General features: G+C 41.5%; 2 protein-coding genes across 3 annotated transcripts; both read left to right on the top strand.

Annotated features, from left to right (window-relative positions):
* The first annotated feature begins 3,756 nt into the window (after positions 1-3,756).
* On the top strand, positions 3,757-8,159 carry nif3l1 (NIF3 NGG1 interacting factor 3-like 1 (S. cerevisiae)). 2 transcript variants are annotated; one of them, XM_085416310.1, is made up of 7 exons: positions 3,757-3,796; positions 4,815-5,410; positions 5,530-5,686; positions 6,810-6,933; positions 7,030-7,168; positions 7,684-7,767; positions 7,857-8,159. In XM_085416310.1, exons 2-7 carry the CDS (start codon positions 4,825-4,827, stop codon positions 8,039-8,041), a joined length of 1,275 nt encoding a protein of 424 aa, XP_085272436.1. In that variant the 5' UTR covers positions 3,757-3,796; positions 4,815-4,824; the 3' UTR covers positions 8,042-8,159. The 2 variants fall into 2 exon arrangements, with proteins under 2 accessions (XP_085272436.1, XP_085272435.1); XM_085416309.1 differs by having other exon boundaries at positions 3,768-3,890.
* A 4,548-nt stretch (positions 8,160-12,707) lies between these two features.
* tbx6 (T-box transcription factor 6) lies at positions 12,708-16,967 on the top strand. Its single transcript, XM_085416308.1, has 8 exons — positions 12,708-12,984; positions 13,475-13,694; positions 14,004-14,271; positions 14,363-14,506; positions 14,671-14,741; positions 14,826-14,884; positions 14,986-15,265; positions 15,515-16,967. Exons 1-8 carry the CDS (start codon positions 12,915-12,917, stop codon positions 16,761-16,763), a joined length of 2,361 nt encoding a protein of 786 aa, XP_085272434.1. The 5' UTR covers positions 12,708-12,914; the 3' UTR covers positions 16,764-16,967.
* Positions 16,968-20,195: the final 3,228 nt, after the last annotated feature.

The following is a 20,195-nucleotide window of genomic DNA, read 5'->3' as shown; positions in this document are numbered from 1 at the left end:
TAAACACACATCTGTGAATGGTGCTCCACAGAGAGAGTGTTCGCTCTGCTGGTATGCTTAATGGATAAGTAACAAAATATCTGGTCTTTTATTACTATTATTATTATTACTTTTATTTTGAAATGATTGTTCTTCTATGTGGATTGGGACTCAGACACTGAAACAAAAAAAGTGACAAGATTTCACTGCTATTAATGGCACACTAATGTAAGTGAGGGTGTTTAAAGAGGAGGGTGGGGGGCACATTTAACCTTACGGGTGTAGTGCCAAGCGAGGGTTGATGAGTCCAGAGGAAGAATCTGATGATGTAATGCTCACTGGCTGGCCTTTGCCCTGATCCTTCCTGATCCCTCTAACATCCGGCATCAACCTTTATTGCATTAATCCTCAGTAATCTCTCTCTTGGTTGCTCTCAGACTCAACTCTGATGTAGCCTCTATACCCAATGACTTCTTCTCAGCCAGACACATTAAAAAAAACAACCCTTACCATTTTAACTTATTGCACTGATAGCCCCTTCCCCAGGCAGATTTCATTTGGTTAGCTTTAATCTTTCTGAGAAGAGTCGGATGCACTGCGGGGTATCTGCTGCTGGAGCACCTGCCCTGTGAGAGTAAATACAGCTTATCAAAGTCATCCAGTTGTTGCTTGCTCACATTAATCTGTGAATTTGTTTTGTAACATTGAGTACAGACAATATTGCATAACACCAGCGCTATAAACATCGGGAAGCTCGTTGTTGAAAAACACTAAGCCGAACCGTAACGACTTGAGAAATATTGTTTTTCTTAACTGATTCTTTGGGATGCTCAAATCCCAAAGATTTGGGATTTGAACAATGAAATAACAATGAAATGTTGTTATTTCATTATTTCACTGCTACAAATACTTCTACAAATACTGTTGCCCAGAGGTGTGGACTCGAGTCACATGACTTGGACTCGAGTCAGACTCGAGTCATTAATTTTATGACTTTAGACTTGACTTGAAAAAATGTTCTAAGACTTGTGACTTGACTTGGACTTTTACACCAATGACCTGGGACTTGAATTGGACTTGAACCGGTTTACTTGAAAAGACTTGATATTTTACCCCAAATATAAAATTTAACATGCATATTATATAGATTGAAAATGTGACGTCATTCACGGGTAGAACCGCAAAGGATTCTGGGAACTCGTGGCAAGCGGTACTAGCGCACGCAGGCTTTCAACTAAAATCAGTTACACAGCGATAAAAAGAAACACAAAAATGTCAAGAAGCCGTTGTATTATTAACTGCAATAGCATGACAGCCACGGGAAGCCGACGGGAAGCCGACGGGTAAAGAGATCGGTTGTTATCGGATTACGTCGTTGAAGAGAAATTGTTCGAGCCATGTTTCCGAAGTAACAAAGACGCGATGGATGGCCTGGATTGCAGCCATTCAAAGATCAAATATAACGTCCCAGAACACTCCAGCTCACAGGTTAGTCTGCTCCAAGCATTTACACGAAGGTCAGTCTTCTGTTGTAGTTATTACGTATTTTATCATAACATAATTGTTGATGTAGGTTACAAGCAAGTCTGGCGCTGAACAGAAATTGTCGCGCTATGCTCCTTTATTTATTGTGCATAAATAGTGAATTGTCCTGACACAATATTGCGTTTCGCTTCTGTTATTATGGTACATTGACAAAAACATATACTTTTATTCACAGAATAAAACAGGTTTTTTGTATCACTAATTGCCCAGTACGATTACAGCATACAGTATTATTGTCACTGCTACATTTCTGTGATGGGTACCAGAAATTATTTCCACTACTAATTAATTACCGTTGAGCTCAAAGGTCCTATTAATAAACTGTTAATGAATGTGTATTTATGAAGACGATTTGTGAGACTGGTAAACTTATGATACGTACAATAGTCTTTCGTTCTACACGGTGCATTTCAAGGTCCTGTACCCATCCGTCGGTAAACTGTACCTGGGCTTGTTGCAGTGACCTGAAGTTACTAAACTTCATGAGTGTATGCACTCACTCCAAGAACCGTATGATTATAAATATGCATATAAATATGCTAAGATGAGATAGCTGACTTCATCTAACTAGCAAATGTTGTCCAGGCTACGTTGGTGATACAGTTTTTTTTTCATATGTATGATATTTTTGTCATGCGATTTTAAAGCTGGTCCTACAACCGCATCCAAGAATAACATGCAGCTTATCTCAGAACTGTCGGTGAAAATTATTCTTGGAGCTAGGTTTAATTGAGCTGCATTTTAAAGAGGTGCAATTTCACAATTTGTGTATATTTTCTAAGTTCACTATTTTGTCATGTGTTGAGAAAAACACAGATTTTAAAATTACATGGTCTAATATTTACATTTAGCATAACTGCAACATTATTTTTTCGTTTTTTTTTTTTTAAAGACTCGAAAGGACTTGAAATTCAAAGTTTCAGACTTGTGACTTGACTCGGACTTTTACACCAGTGACTTGAGACTCGACTCTGACTTGCCTGACATTACTTGAGACTTACTTGAGACTTGCAAAACAATGACTTGGTCCCACCTCTGCTGTTGCTATTTGCACTACCTTAACGGAAAAAGAAAGGACTGAGTGGGACAGGAGAAGTGAGTGATGAGGGAATTCTGTGCGTCTCAGTCTTACTGATGTGCGACCTGTAATAAAGAGATCAGTAAGCTGCTTCACCTTCAGCTAATTAACTTCCTTTTGGCCTCTGTTTGAAAAATGTGCACAAGTTGTGTTCCTTTAAATGAATACTGTAGCTGAACAGTGAGCCACTTGTGAATCTTTCAATGCGTCTGTTGTTTTCTTTTTCTTTGGTGGCCAGCGTTATATTTTTTATGCTGTAGCGTACTGGGACACCACAGCTGATTTCCGTAAGACCGTCTTAAGGAAATCACCTTCTGTCCTCTCAGTGCTGAGGAAACTTGTCAGCATAATGGACACGGCCTCTAATCTTGCATCAGAGTCACACCAGAGCGCCTTCAGGTGTAGACCAATAAGACATGCGGTGAACTAAAGGTGACACAGGAGGTCTTTGCAATCAGCGTCCAACAATCTCTGCAGCACTGAAACCAATTATAGAAGAGATGTACACAAATGCCAAACAGAGGACAATAAAAAGGGGAGTAAAACGTACACCAGTCACTCTTTCCCACAAAATCCAAACCAAACCAAATATATAACCAAATTTTCCCGAGTTCAACAAAGTCTTGATAATACTGTTTATTTTATTCATCGATGCAGATTCCTGAATATTAAAACCACCTTTCTTCAAATTTTATGAAGGATATGTGAAACTTTAAAAAGTAAAAAAAATAAAAGGACATTTACAAAGCTCTGTTTCTATTTTTTATTATTTATTTATTTCATTTGGGCTGAATTAATATCACTTGTAATTATGTTAATATCATTCATTGTTATTCTCTATTTTCCTCTTTGTATTGTTGCACATGCGCTCAGTCCTTTCTATATTTAAGTTGTAGTTTCTGTGTCGATGGCGCAATGGCCAGTTTTTGGGTGATAAATAAAAAAGAAGAAGAAAGTAACCATATATGTTAAATAAAACTTACTTTACAATGCTTACTATAACTAATTTATACTGCTAAGTTTATAAGTTATATGTATATGTCCTCATGGTCAAGACGAAAGACATAACTTGACCCCATAAATAAATAAATAAATAAATAAATAAATAAATAAAGCCATTCATTAAGTAAAAAAAAAACAAAAAACCAACTGTTGCGGACGGAAGCCGAAAAGGGACATCGTGCGAGTTCTGCAGTAAGTACAGCCTCTGCCACTACACCAGAATATATTTAGCTAAAAACTGAAAACCATCGTGTTATTAGTTTCCATCCGTCAGAAACAAGCGACGGTAAGTTGCCTCGTGCATATATTTACATGCTGGTGTGTTGACGTTAAGGGACGGTTTACTGTGGCAGCTAAAGGCAGCTAACTAGCTCTGCTGTTAGCTGCACGCTTGGCAGCTGTCACAACTCAAAGCTGCTGGTTTTAAGTCTATGAATAAGGTTTATAATAATCATAAAGTGCAGGTATGTGGCTTTTACTAAATGATTTGCTCCGGACTAAAAAAAATGTACGCTTAAGAGTTGTAGCCGTCTGTTTGCATTTGTTGCTAACTGTTCTGATTAGTGTTTAACTTTGGATGGAGTCTTTAAGCGAGGCAAAAACAGCATGTGTATCCATGTGGAAATGGGCAGGTGGAAATGCGTATAAAACCATACAAAACCGATCACTGGATTAAGTTAATTAATCCAATTAATTAAGTTAATTTTTCCTTTTAAAAATGTCAGACATTCAGTGCATGTGAGATCTGAAGGTGTCAGTGTGAGCAGCACAGGCTGGGACTGAGAATAGACTCAGAATAGACAGGACATCTAATAATTTGAAGAGGAAATCAGTAGAATCCTCATGGCCTACCTGTGGAGGTATAGAGATTACAAAGAGGGACATGGAGGGATAAAGATGACACCATGAAGACACGAGAAAAAGAAAAATATAGAAGATGCAGCTGCCAGGCAGTAGGAGAAGAGGAAGACCACCGAGAAGATTCATGGATGTAGTGAAGGAGGTCGTGTAGATGAGGATTTTAGAGATAGGGTGAGATGGAGGCAGATGATCCACTGTGGTGAACGCCTAAAGTGGACAGTGGAACGAAGAAGAAGATGATAGCTCAGCAGTTGTTAGTTTCAGTCTTGTACAAAAACCTGCAGTCACATATGAATCTGTGAATGTCTAACATTTATGATTATTTAGTTATTTCTTTTTGTCCACACAGATCCCCCCTGATGTTGACTGGATGTAGAAATCTCGCTTGGACATTTTTCTCGCTCACCAGTAGAAGGCTTTGGACTAGACAGAGTTTTAAGTCCCGAGCTGCTCTCTGCTCTTCAGCCTTTTCATCAGTCCTTCATTCTCTTCCTTCATCTACCCACAGTCATCACATCCTGCCTAGCAGACAGAGCTCAGCTCGCCTTCCTCCGTCTGTTAATTTCTCCTCAGTTCATTCGTCCGGTCTGATGGAATTAAAGGAAGTCCTGCAGGTTTTGGAGCAGCTTGCTCCGCTGTCGCTTGCCGAGTCTTGGGATAATGTCGGCTTGCTGGTGGAGCCGAGCAAACCTCGGCCCGTTAAGACCATTCTGCTGACCAACGACCTCACAGATGCCGTCATGGAGGAAGCAGTGGCTGTGAGCTGCGATCTCATTATTTCGTATCACCCGCCGTTGTTTCGGCCAATCAAGCGTCTGGTTCAGAAAGACTGGAAGCAGCGGCTGGCTGTGCGGGCCGTGGAGGTCGGCATAGCGGTCTTTTCCCCTCACACTTCATGGGATTGCGTGAAAGGAGGCGTGAACGACTGGCTGGTTGGAGGACTTGGTGAGAAGTCTCTCTGAATGTAAAATGTGATGCTCGCACTTAAATCATTAGATATGAACACGATGCTTATTCACTGACCTTCATTTCATCCCCACTGCTTTTTTTCTTTGTCGCATCAGGCAGCGGTCAGGTGTCGGTGTTGAGTCAGGTTCTCGGCGCCGCCTCCCACAGTCACAAACTGGAATTCACGGTCAGAAGCGCAGAGGAACTAAACATGATCATGGAGGAGCTGAAGGCTTGTGACGGTGGAACGACCCTACAGCATTCAGGCAGCAGGTTGTGTTCAGACATCACCGATTAGCAACAAGCTTTAAATTAAAACCATTTTGGTAGTTTTGTCATATATGTGTTACTTTTGATTTATTTCTTACAAACACACATTATTGTAATTTGCGTTTAGCTTTAATCAAAGCTGGAAATCACCCGCAGACACTTGAAGCCATCACAGGTAATCCAAAGCTGCTTTTGGACTGTAACTATTACCAAAGATTTGTTTCAGTTTGCATTCGGACCACTTACAGAAACTTCAAATGTATATATTATACATTTTATGTCTGAGGAGTTGAAAGTAAGGCTGTGTTTAGCCCCTTTTCCCAACTAAAACCAAAATGTCATTATTATGGTAAACATCAGGTAGTATGGCACTACGAGTATGGATGCTCGAAGGCCTTAAAATAATTGGATATTCTATCACTGAAAGCGTATTTCTAAGGCTGTAGAAACTGTAGAGGACTGATACTTTATCTACAGTTTCTCATGCATAAAGCACATAATATCCTTTTAAAACTAAGTCGGATGAATAATTTTACACATACTAAAGTTTGAATATGGGGAAAAAGAAAAATGAACAACATTTTGATCCAACTTTAGTCTGATTTTTTCCCCCTCCTATATAAGACACCATATTCAAAATCAAAATCTTTTTTTCTTGTTTTAGAAATAATAATATATCCAAACTTAATGATGGATTTCTCTTCTTCCTCCTTGCATATATTTTCAGATTTTTCTTTGTTTTTTTTCCCTCTTCTTTTTAAGCCTTGCTTTAACAGCTGTTGTTTGCGTGGCTAATGCTTTACTGATGTTAATGTCACCTTTGTTTAGTGGTCGTTCAGTTTATGTGTTTGACACTCACACCCGGACCAATCACAGTACACTTACATCACTCAAAGTGCCTTTTAAGTTGGGAAAGAAGCTTTTCTGTAGTTGTAAATCATGGATTAAACATGGAACAAAGAGTCTGAAAGAACCTCAGCACAGTCAGAAACCAATGTTTTCAAAATTCATGTCTCAGTTATCGAGACATGACAGTTATGTAATGGATGTAAATCGTACACTTGATGTTATTAAGCCTTTTGTTTCTTTGTACTGGTAAATAACAGTTCATGTCTCTTCATATTAGACCAGACAGCAGTGGTATCCATGTAAGCGTAACCTGTTGTGACTCAGCGCTGACCCCGAGTGTCCAGGCTCTGTTAGGACACGGCACTCCCAGCCAGTCTCTCACCATCGTAAAGTTAGAAAAGGTGCGGGCTGTTACAGGAATCTGAAGAAAAAGTTCCTGACTATTGTTATGATTAACTTGTTCTGTTCGCATTAGTAACACTTCATCTTTTCTTTAGCCCCCTCTCCTGGGCCACGGCCAAGGCCGATGCAGCGTTTTGGACCAGCCAGTGACTGTCGGAGCAGCCGTCCAAAAACTGAAATCTCACCTGGGTTTGAGTCACCTCCGTTTGGCTCTGGGCTGGGGGCAGACGCTGGGTGAGAGACGAGTGGACACACACAAATCTGTCACTAAATTAGAATAGTTCAATTATAACACGCTCACATTTAATTTCTACCACGGTTGCAGTAAGGGTAGAAACGTAGATGGAGGTTCAAGAATTTCCACCCATTAGCTCTGCACTCTTTTTTTTTTCTTATATTAAGTGGGCTTAAACGTGTAGTTCAATATCATTACACTGACAGAAAGGGCAGTTTTGCTCGTTCGGTCCACTTAAGATCAAAGTGGGCTGCAAGTGGCCCATGATGTCAAATTAGTTGGACATCCCTGCAGTAGAAGGTCATGGAGGACATGAGTTCATAAACACTGGTCACTCTGGTCAGTTTGGGAGTCTTTCACAGTCGTTTACGCTCACATGCACAGAAAATTTAAATTCACTGATAATCTGAATGAGCAGAACAACAAGCTGGAGCACCCAGAGGAACAGAGAGAGCATGCAACTCCACACAGAAAGAAGAAAAGTCATGTCCCTGTTCTGTTTTTCCTTCCCCAGAGTCCTCTGTGTACACTGTGGCTGTATGTGCTGGGTCAGGGGTCTCAGTACTGAATGGAGTCAAGGCAGACCTCTATGTCACAGGTAACAAACATTTAATTTTATTAGTTTAAATATCACTAAAACGTCTTCGTATCACAACGCTTGCAGACATAATTATGCCCCTTTTTCAGGGGAGATGTCCCACCATGAAGTGCTGGATGCTGTGGCAAAAGGAACCAGCGTGATCCTCAGTGACCACAGCAACAGCGAGCGGGGTTACCTGGCTGTGTTCAGGGAGAGACTAGCCGTGCGCCTGCCCGATAGCGTAACAGTGGTCCTGTCGAAGGCTGACAGAGACCCTCTGGAGGTCGTTTGACTGACTCTTGATTGGAAGTCACAGTAGTTTTTCTGAAAGATGACTTTTTACTACAGATATGTGTGACATTTTGGCAACCCCCCCGGAGTTTAACATGCAGGCTCTTTACGTAAGGCTATCCACTGGCTGTGCCTTGAAAATATTGTTAAATGTTGTTGTATTTATCATGTCTCTCTGGAAGGGTCTTAATAAAATGGGCTGTGGTTGATCAAAATGTGCTGTTGGCGTGTGGAATAAGACAAAATATCATCAGCTAACAAATGCAGTGCGAGCCGAAGATAAAACAAGTAATCTGTAATCTTAATGCATGCAGCTCCTACATGCAGACGACACATTGTGTGTTTTAATCCCGATGATGTGACCTTTGCTTCCATGCCGAGAGGAATTTCAGCATCCGCAAGTTTTTTTTTTTCCTAAAATGAATAGTTTCTGCTTCCTGCACAGAGAGAAGGTAATCCTCATGGGATTAAAATGTTTGCTGTTGCTGTATAAACGTGGATATTGGACCCCACCTGCTCCACAGGAGACATCAGCACCAGCCTGAGCCAGCTATGAAGATTCAAAGCTGCAATTCAAGGATTTTTTTTAATGTATCTCATAACTTGTGAAAGATAAATGAAAGTGACAGGTTCTTCTCAACAAGATGACCTTTTAACCTCTGAACAAACATGGATGGAAATCAAACGATTTAGCACATACATGTCAAAGAGCAGGCCTTTGGTATTGCTTCAGTGCACGTACTCCTGCCCCACTGCTGAGGCTTAAAAACAAAAACAAAACTAGTAACAGTCCTCATTATTGACTTTTACAGAGTCTTACGCCTGCACCACCTATGACACACCTGTTCTTTCATAAAAACATTAGGAGGCATCACACACTTCGCTGCCCCCCCGTCAGGGTAGTGGCTTTTCTCTCAGTGTGGTGTTCACACCTCCGCTTCCTTTCAGTCCTCAGCAGCTTTTATCCCTAACAACACACAAATGGAGAAGGAAAACAGCTAGAACAACGCGTATACTTCGCTCCTGTAAACCGACTCCAGCTGTCACTTTTATAGTGCAAGCAGGTAGGTCTGAGGCCTGTCAGCTTGAAAGTTTCCTTCTCCCACTGAGCCCTACGAGGTGGATAAATATACTGCAGGGCATCATCCACAGTGAGGCAAAGCTGCAGAGTGTAATTTGCTTTAAAGTCTCTATTTGATTTATATTTGAAAGTCTGTTGGTTAATAAGTCTAATGAAACTCAGCAGCAGCCTGTTGAACTAAAGTTTCTTGTGACAACTTTCTGTGATCTTTACCAAGTCAGGGAGTTGAAACTGATTCAGGAAAAGCAGAATGAGGACTGCTGCATGCAAGAAAAAAATGCTGATATAAAATGATACTGTATTTTTACTTTAAAGTAAAATTTAGAGTAAAATATTTCACTTTTATACTTTGCTTCTGCACACCATCACAGTGGAGTGACTTAAGTGCAGACATCTTTAGATGATGGGCTTAAAATGAGCATTAACTGTTTCGAAATTATGATAAAAAAAAACAGTCCTTCATTTTTCAGAGACTCATAAGTAATTGGATAAAATGATATAATGTTAAATTTAAGGATTATTATTCATGCTTGGATAAAAATCTTTTGCAGTTGCCAAGAAATGCTGCGTTTCCTCACTTGAGACGTTTTGCTAGGCCTTTTCAGTCTTCAGTTGCTGCTTGTTTGTGGGAGTGAAAAGCATGATGGGTTGGGTTGAGATCAGGTGATTGACTTGAGCGCTGAGGAATATCCCATTTCTTTGTCTCAAAGATCTCTTGGTTTGCTTCAGCAGTTTGCTTTGGGTCTTTGAAGTGCTGTTCAGCAGTTCTGCAGCATGTGGCTGAATCTGAGCAGACCGTACACTTCTTAATTTATCCTGCTATTCCAAACAGCAGTCATATCATCAAGAAACACCGGTGACCTGGTTCTACTGGCAGCCAAATTATACCAATACCATAATAATAATGCCATAATACTGCCTCCAGCATGTTTGACAGCTAATGTGGTATGCTTCAGATCATCAGCTGTTAAATGTTCCCATTATTCTGGCACAAGTTCATAGTGTTTTCATCTGTTCAAAGAGGGGTTTTTGTTTTGTTTTGCCCAACTGTGCAGACTCTTTTAGGCACTTTCTGGCAAAGTCCAGTCCGGCCTTCTTGTTCTTGAGTGTAACAAGTGGTTTGCACCTTCTTGCAAACCCTTTATTTTTCCATTCATGAAGGCTTCTCTTCTCCAGAGTATCCTTGACTTGGTGTTCATTTACTTGCTGTCAAGTTGCTTTTCTTATGATTCCTCCACTCCTCATGTTTTGCTGCTCTGATAAATAATTTTGTTTTTCCAATCTAATGACGGGCTCCACCGACATCTCTTTGGGGCTCAGCTTTAAAATTACAGCGAAAAGCTAAAAAAATTCAAAAATTTTGAATCCACATCAGCTATAATTATTTTTTGTGTTTAAATTGCAAGGAAAAGGGCCTCACCTGGTCATGAAACTGCTTATCAATCAATTGTCCGATTTTGACCATTTGAAAATGAAGGGCTGTTTATAAAAATGACCATAACTCCTAAACAGTTGATGCAAAACTTGTACAAATCCTTGAATTAAAGCTGAAAGTCACATTTGAATCATTTAAACTCGTCTGCAGTGGTGTTCAGAGGCAAAACTACAAAAATTATTAAACAAATTATGGTTACTCCATTTTTTACTCCTTAAATCCTGTGCAGACCATTCCTATTAATGATTATTTAATCCAAACACATTTACTTTTTCTTGCAAATGAGTGTAATGACCCTGTGGTACAGCTACATTTACATGCCTGCTTAACAAATGTCAGTCACAAAAAAAATCAGGACACTGTGAATCAGTTTGAACGGGTCCATTGTTTTGGGCGCATAATCCCTAAATACAAACTTGCATATAAACACTTAGACAGTCACACTTGTCTAGTGGCCAAACTGCAGCCACTGGCCAAACTGTCGCCCTCCTCCACCTAAACTCAGGGTCTGACTCCCTGCTGAGACAGCCTAACAGGCAGCCTGCTGGGAGGAAGAAACATGTCATCAAGTCATCAGAAAGCCCCAGGGGACCAAGCAATAAACTCCTTTAATGTATAAGAAGTTTTGCATTTCCAAGAACTATTCATTAGAGAAAATTAAGAAAGTTAAAAAAATAGCTAGATGAAAACTATGTATAAATTATTCTGCATTTACATCAATAAATGCAAAAAACAACAAAAGTAAATAGTTACTAATTATAATAAAATAAAAAATTACCTATTTTCTCCTGCATGCATTACTGTGCCAATGCCTTGAACCACCAGACTTCCATGTAGGTTTTAAATTGGTGTTGAGAATCTCTGAAAGTCTTTCAAAGCTTTTCTTTGCACTTTAGCTTTTTTGGGGTCATTTTTCGTCCAGTCCTTGTACCTGACCATATTCAGATGAATGCCTCTTTACACTGATTAATGAATTATTTAAGCATACAAAAAAAAGGCGTCTAAAGAGCTATTAGTCAAAACCTTGGCATATCTTAGCAAGGTGTGCAGTGTTTCCTTAAAATAATAGCAGTGAGCGTCTACAGACATCTGCAAAACAAGGTGGAGGATCTGTCATGGATTGGGGCTGCATTTCCATCAATGGTGTTGGAGATCTTTTAAAAATTAATGGCACTGCAAAAAAGTACAGTGAGATTATGAGCGACAGTGCAAAACCATCTGGACTGCATCTGATTGGCAGCATCTTTGTTTTTCAGCATGACAACAATCTCAACTACACTGACGATGCAGTAAAAACATGCTTGGACAGAAAAAAAACATAAAGGAACACTATCAGTTCAATTCAGTTCAGTATTATTTATATAGTGCCAAATCACAACAACAGTTTCCTCAAAATATGTAATACTGTAAGATAAAGATGTTATAATAATTAGCCATAGATTGACCATAGATTACTGAAGCAGTGAAGGATCATCTTAACAGAGAACAGAACATAAGGCAGCCATCATCCAAAGAAGCGCTCCGAATTTTCTTCAAAAACCTTGAGAAGTATTCCTGAAGAGTACTTCAAGGAATTACAAGAAGGCTTCCCAAGACAATTCAGTCTGTGTTAAAGAATAAAGGTGGTCATACCAAATATCAGCTTTCAAACTGATTATAGAATTGTCAAAATTCTGTTTTTTTCTTATATACTACGTTTTCATGCATGTTTGTATGTTTTAATCAATTGCTGGATCTATTTCCCATTTTCCCAACAAAATATAAAGAAGGGGTAGACTGTTGTATTGGACTGTGCTTGATGCATTAATGCATGTTCTTGTTGATGGTTGTGATTTAGCATATTTGACCTTCCATGCATCCATAGTTAGATAGTTTACAGATTTGCGTGTAAAATAAATGATCTTCAGTGCACTGAGTAAGTAAAAGAATAAAGGAAAGTAAATCACAATCAGTGTTTTCAGATATTGAGATAAACCCTGATTTCCTCCAATGTGATGAGTGTTGTTTGTTTTCTTTGTTGGAACAGAAATGAGAATTGAGGGTAAAGGGAGGAGAGACAGGGAGGCAAATAAAACTCTATGTGAAAATGGGCCCATTTGGCCATAGGTGTGAAGTCCCACTCACCTATTTAAGAGAGCTCGTCAGCCCTGTGGGCTCTGACGGAAAAAGGACAGCCGATGGTTAAGAGCGCGAGTCAGAAGTTGAGTGAAAAACTCTCTAGTTGCAGCTACTTTTTTGTTATAGAAAGCAGAGAAAAATCTGTACGAGGAACAGGAGAGAGCAAAAGGAGCTGAAGAAATGTTAATTTGGATCCGGTGAAGAGGACGAATAAAGAGACAAAGACAGACAAGAAGGACTATGCTGAGCATGGAGATGTTCCCTGGTTTGACTCTGGGACCACAAAGGATTGGAGACTGCTTTTACAGAGGTGAGAGGGACTGAATGCATTCATGTTTAAGCAATAAACATAAACAGATGTCTTATTTTATACTGTTGATTGTACATTAAGGAATAAATGTTTTCATAAATCAGAACCTTTTTAATTTCTCACTTTTTAGGTCCTTAGAAAATGACAAAACAAATATATTAATGCCCTACAGCAAAGACAAAGGCATGATGGGGCCTTTAATGCAGCAGCCAAACCAGAAATACTACATTAAAAAACGTTTGCACTGAAAGTTCCAGTTAAGTGCTGAAGACACAATTTACTCTTTAAACCTTTTTTTGTACACCTGAAAATACATGAAAGTGGTTTTTAGATCAGATGGAAAAGACTGAATGAAACTTAGTGATCCAGTAGTTTGTACAAGTAATTAAATATATTTAATTTAAGTATACATTTAAAATATGGCTCCATATTTGCTTCACTTTCACCAGTTAAATAAAGTTTTTTTCCTTGGATTTGTTCTTTCCCACAGAGCGGGAGGCACCTGTGCATATACCGCTGTTCCCTCCGGCATGCGAAGCAGTCGCCAAAGCTCTGCCTCCAAGGCTGCTGGCTCCTCCTCCTGCTCCCGTCTCCAGTGAGGCTGCAACCACAACCCCGAAAGATGAGGTGAAGATGGAGCTGGAGAACTCGTCTTTATGGAAGCAATTCAGCTCGGTGGGGACAGAGATGATCATCACAAAGAAGGGCAGGTGAGAGATTACATCTGTATTACTCCCCTTATCCCCTAGCCCTTATTTGTGGGGTGTAGCAATTTATCCCAGACAAACCCCAAAGTCATATCACGACCCATCTTGGGGAAATAAATTTACTTTTCATTAAGTCGTGGCCTCCTAAATGGGTCGTAGCAGTCTACCATCTCTTCTAACTTTATACTCCTCTGTTTTTAATGTTTTCATCCCATCTTGCCTTCATCAGTTTTAGTTCTTCCCTAATTCCTTCTCATTTACTGTTTTCTGTGACCTTTGGTGTCCTGAACCTATTTCATTTTGTTTTTTTAGACGGATGTTTCCTGGTTTGAAGTTGAAGCTGTCGGGCCTGAATCCATCACTCCGTTATATCCTCCTCCTGGATATTGTTCCCGTTGACAACTCCCGTTATCGTTTCCAAGGTGGCGGGTGGCAAGCTGTTGGAGCTGCAGAGGCGAGGCTACCAGACCGGGTGTTCATCCACCCAGATTCTCCTGCCACAGGTGCCCACTGGCAGAGCCGCACCATGTCATTTCACTACGCCAAGCTCACAAACAACACCCTGGACACACAGGGACATGTACGTACTGCACATGAACAGGCCTAGCGGAGATACAGCACATAACCTTCAGTGGTGCATGTTGAGTTAAGCCTTTTTCTTCTATTCAAAGATCATCCTACACTCTCTGCATCGATACCAGCCCAGAATTCATGTGATAGAAGCCCGGGATGTACTGAGGTGGGGTGGAGGGCAGCACTCCTTTGTTTTCCCCGAGACCCAGTTTATCACCGTCACCGCCTACCAGAACAGCAAGGTACCGTTATTTTCTGCTCTGACTGCGAGTTTTGTGTTACCAAGCAACAGACTCACAGAGACACTCATTCATTTGATATATAAGAGATTCTTTGCAACATTAAGAACATGATTTCAAACAACAGATGTAATGTAATATTAAATGTGTTTTGTGTTTATTTTCAGATCACTGAGCTTAAGATCAACTCCAACCCTTTTGCTAAAGGCTTCCGTGAAGACGGCATGAACAGCAAAAAGTAATTCCCAACACAAGCAGCAAAAACTCACAGTCTACATTCATCTGTTGTTGTGCAGGATCTAAATGCCTTTTTTCTTTATAGACAAAGAGATGCGAGACAGAAACGCAAAATTGCCGTCTTGACAGAAACTTTAGATATAGGTAAGGGGGAAAACCAGATTTATGGCACGTTAAGTAACTTAATTTAAAAATGAATGTAATGTATTTCTCATTTTGAAACATTTCCACTTGTCTGCCATCAGTGAACTGTGATCCATGCGACTCCACTGAGCTCCTGCAGCAGGCCCCAGTAACCGGTGCAGACCTGCAGGCCCTCGCTCTGGCCTCTCTGCCTGCACTGCCCGAAACCTCCTGTGGGTTCAGACCAGGGGACACCTCCTATCAGGACACTTTGGTCCCGGAGCAGTCACTGGACCTCGGCCAGGAGTTTATGGCATCCCAGATGTCTGACATCAGCATCACATTGGCCAGTGGCATACAAGAGCTGCCAGGAAGCGAGAGGGCAAATAGTATGATTGAAAGGTAGGAGGCAGAGGAATGTAATTGATATTAGCATGATTCACATTGATAGACTATACAAAGAATAATGTTTTATATTTTTAGTTTATATTCTTCTTTACATAACCTAACCTAGCAATGTCAAAATTTCTGGTTCAGTCTTACTGCTAGGAGATGTGTGGTTTACACACATCTCTAATGGCTGATTATTATTATTTTCAGAAATTACGACACTAAATTGATTCAAGCTCTCATTTCCTTTCTCCTCCACAGATCAGACACAATGGCTGAGGCAGCCTACACCTCCAGCTTCCCTGCTGCTCAAGCCAGCTCCTCCTCTTTCCCCTCTGCTCCGCTCCCTCAGTCATCCTCCTCCTTCCCCTCCCATCCTGCCTCTGACCCCTCGGACAGATCTGATCCTCAGCCCTCCATCCCTCCTATCAACTATCCCTCCCTTCTGTCATCTTCCCCCGCACTCTCTTCCACCTCCAACACTCCCTCGCTGCAGCAGACCTCCTTCACCTTCCCCACTCCGCCCCCTTCCAGCTCCACCTCCCCACAACCACTCCTTTCGTCATCATCCTCCCCTTCCTCTTCCTCAAACAACTACCATGCAGTCCCAGACACCATCAGCCCCCACACTTCTACTGATGCCTCTTTTCATGCCCCGTCGTCCACCACATGTCCGTCAGATCTCCAGGACCAAGTAGCTGTTCATTCTCTGCTCACCCAGCCTGGCCAGCAGCTACAGGCCGGACCTCTCGCCACTGATTCACCCAGTGATCAAAGCTCTGCAGCGTTTATGTATCAAAATATTGTGCCAACAAATCCCAGCCCCACTCTGAGCACTGCTCAGCCTTTCCCCTGTCAAAACCAACCACCAGCTCCAGTTCTGTCTTGCTCCTTACCCATGCATGCTTCTTCCACATCTTTTGCTCCTCCATCTATTCCCCCACAGATGCAAAATCTGCCTTTTTCCCATGTATCTCCCAGCCCGGCCCACCCTGCCCTCCACCTCCCAAATCTGACCCACCAAGCTCAAGCTCCTTCACTTGCTCCAGCTACTGCATTTCCTCCCTCTTCTTTCCCTTACCCACCATCCACCCTTCCTCATCCTCCTTTTCAACCCTCCTCTTGCTTGGCTGTTGCTTCTTCTTTCCAGCAGTCCGTCACCCCTGCTGCCACACTGCCGCCAGTAGCACACAATCCTTGTACATCATCTTCTACGCCCTCATATCCTGCTGTTGAAATTGGTGCAGTGCCTCCCTTCAATCCTGCACCACCTTATCGTCCAGAGATGGTACGGCACCACCCATCTCTTCTCCCACAGCTGGATCCATCACTTCCCCCTTCTGCCCCTAACCCAGCCCTCTACCCCACCTTTAAATCCTACCCTCTCCGGCTATGTCAGGACCCTCACCCCTCCCTCTCAATCCCATTCAGGCACTTGTACAGGCAACAACATGGCCACTCACTCTCACAGGGGTCCTACCTGGAAATGAGCACAAGACCAATGTTTTGAAATATGGTATTTTTATATGGATGAACTTTTAAGGGGAGTCAATGATGTGTAGAATTAGCTTAAGCCCAGTGTTTGTGTGTCTGTGTCTTCTCAGCAGTTCAGCTGACAGACTGATGAAACTGGGCCTCGTTTGTATATACTTGTTGAAGATTTTCTTTTCTATATTCATTCCAGTGTGAAAAATAAAATATTGTTTTTTCAAGCTTTTGTGACTCAATCCTTTTCAACTGAAATATTTTGCTGACAAAGACTGTAATATTTGTATGTAGCTTGAAGGATTTGTCAGATATCCAGCTGAGACTTTGGGGAGTTACTGAGAAGATATGACTAGTTTAAGTAAAGACTGGAAACTAGAGATACAATGTAAAAAATAAAAAATCGAGCACTCTTGAGTGAATTTCTGCCTTAAATCATCTTCTTAAATTTGACTGTTGGACTGGTTGGAAAATCTATGCATATTAGCCCCAAACAATCAGTGTAACCTACCACTCTCATCAACATTGAATGAAAACATAGACTGTATAAAAAGGATGGACGCTGCCACCATGATGTCACTTATGGTGTGTTCCTCAAAAAGTCAAAAATTCCGACTTCCTAGTCAGAAATGTCTTTTGTGGAATCCTGCCTCAACTCAGAAAGTCGGAGCACGCTGACATACCCCGAGTTAGCAATCGAAGATGTCAGCACTGTTGCCAGGTTTTGTACCGTATTTTCACGACCATAAGGCGCACTTAAAAGTCTTAGATTTTCTTCAAAAAGTGCGGCGCGCCCTATAGCGCGGTGCGCCCTATGTGTTGTAAGGAGGACGTAGTAGAGAACACCATGAGAACGTTAAAGGGTGAAGTGTGGGCGTTGATCGTATATACCGGGACAATCGCACATACCTGTATAAAAGAACAGGTATGTGCATTATGCAGGACATCGTTGTTTTAACAACCCTGAAAATGGCAAAGAGACACGCTTACGAAGCACAGTTTAAACTGAAGGCCATCAGGTACGCGGAGGAACATGGAAATCGAGCAGCGGCGAGAGAATTTAAGATTAACGAATCGATGGTTCGCAAATGGAGGAAGCTGGAAAACAAGCTCCGGCAGGTCAAGAAAACGCAGCTGAGTTTCCGCGGACATAAGGCGAGGTGGCCCGAGTTGGAGGAAAGACTCGAGCGGTGGATCATCGAGCAAAGAGCGAGCGGGAGAAGCGTTTCGACGGTCACCATTCGGCTAAAAGCAGTTTCACTAGCTGAAGAGATGAACATTGAACATTTCCAAGGAGGTCCGTCTTGGTGCTTTCGTTTTATGAAACGGTGCCATTTTTCCATCCGGACCAGGACTACGGTAGCGCAGCAACTTCCAGCGGATTATAAGGAAAAGCTGGCCATCTTCCGCTCCTACTGCAGCAAACACATCGGCGACAAAAACATCCAGCCCAGCCACATCACAAACATGGACGAGGTCCCGCTCACTTTTGACATCCCGGTGAGTCACACTGTGGAGAAGAAGGGGACCAGCACGGTAGCGATACGCACAACGGGGTATGAAAAGTCTTCTTTTACTGTTGTGCTTGGCTGCCATGCTAATGGACAGAAACTGCCGCCTATGGTGATTTTAAAGCGAAAGACTTTGCCTAAAGAGAAGTTTCCAGCAGAAATCATCATTAAGGCAAATGAAAAGGGCTGGATGGATGAGGAAATGATGAAAGAGTGACTGAGGGAGGTGTATGTAAGGAGACCAGGTGGTTTTTTCCACGCAGTTTCACTAAGAGTGGAAGGCAGCGCCGGGCGAGTTACGCCACAATTTGCCAATGGATTGTAGATGCTTGGGCTAACATGTCTGCTGGCACTGTTGTTCGAGCTTTCGCAAAAGCCGGCATCGTTTCCGAGGAGCCGCACGGCACGGAAAGTGACTCTGACAGTGAAGACAGTGAACCTGGCATGTTTGATGGAGATTTAGCGCAGCTGTTCAATTCAGGCACAGAGGATGAGGACTTCCATGGGCTTGATTGATGATAAAAATGTGAGTACCAAACTTTGTTTTGCTCCTGCTTTATTTTTAAATATGCACACTTGTATGCTTGTGTGTTGTTGATGATGACGATTACCGGCAATAGAAATGTGAGTAAGGTACCGAATTCAGGTTTGCTCCCGCTTTATTTTTAAATACGCATACGGTACTTGTATGCGCCCTATGGTCCAGTGCGCCTTATGTGTGTGTTAAATACAGTAAGGGCACACATAACTGAGACTGCGCCTTTTAGCACAGTGCGCCTTATGGTCGTGAAAATACGGTAGTTGCAAAACAAGCCCAAATCATCACCCCTCCACCACTGTGTTTGACAGTTGGTAGGAGGTGTTTGTGCTGATATGCCTGCGCTTGGATTTCTCTAAACATTGCCAGATATCTCCACTTTGGTCTTATCCACAAGAAGTCTTGTCGTTTGTTCAGATGCAACTTTGCAAACCTAAGCCATGTTCATTTTAGAGAACCTGGAAACCCGTCCAAACAAGCCATACTTTTTCAGTCTTTTGCTGAGTGTACTGTCATGAACTTTCCAGACTGATGGGCACTAACAATCGTATCATTGTATTGTGTTAACACACACTTGAATATCCCAGAACTAAACTATCAAACCTTCTGCGTTTACAGAGTTGCTCACACTTGCCGATAACCAGCTTCAGAACTGCACTGAAAGCTTTATTTTTCTCACATAAGTGTACCTCCTAATTGCTGTTACGCAAATTACAAGGAAGACTAAACAGGAAACATCTGATTTTCCATATTCAGACATGGGTCAGGATTGAATGTCTAATAAGCTCCACCCCATTCATTCAATCAAATGTGAAATACTATTTTGTAAATAGATGGTTTATATTTTAAAGCTTTTAGAATTTAATTTTACTTCTTTCCATTGAGTTTTACTCAGAAAATGACTCTATCTTATAATTTGTTATGCAAAAGTTTTAGCTTTGATGATGAGTTTGACACCCCTGATCTAGAAGATTAGAAGCAGTTAAAGCTCTGTCACTGATCTCTGCCACAGTGCAGACAAAGACAGCATCAGTCATTTTGTGGACAGCTATGAGTACATTTATGGCTGGGAGAGCAGAGATTGTGGGGGATTAACAGGATTTTTAGACTAACAAGTCAAAGGTACTTGACGAGGACGTCAGCAGGCAGCAGTTAATCATTTCCTCTCTCGGCTGCTTTTCGTGGCTTTTGGGGAAACAGATGTTTGAGCTCAACCCTTCTCTAGATATAATGGAGCTTTCAGCATTTGTTAAGTGTACAATTTTCTCTCCTGTTCATTACTGTAACATCACATGGGCCACAAACTACACAGCTCATTTGATCAACTATTTGACTGAATTTGATCCACATTAATGGGACTCTTCAGACAAATCTATTTTAAAACTTCTAGGAAACAAAAAAGTCTACA

This window comes from Rhamphochromis longiceps, linkage group LG8 (genome assembly GCF_057381845.1).
Source record: "Rhamphochromis longiceps isolate RC_006_pf linkage group LG8, R_longiceps_female_GT1.1, whole genome shotgun sequence".
Taxonomy (NCBI): Eukaryota; Metazoa; Chordata; class Actinopteri; order Cichliformes; family Cichlidae; genus Rhamphochromis; species Rhamphochromis longiceps.
The sequence above is the reverse complement of the archived record's forward strand: the minus strand, read 5'-3'. Positions and strand labels throughout refer to the sequence as shown.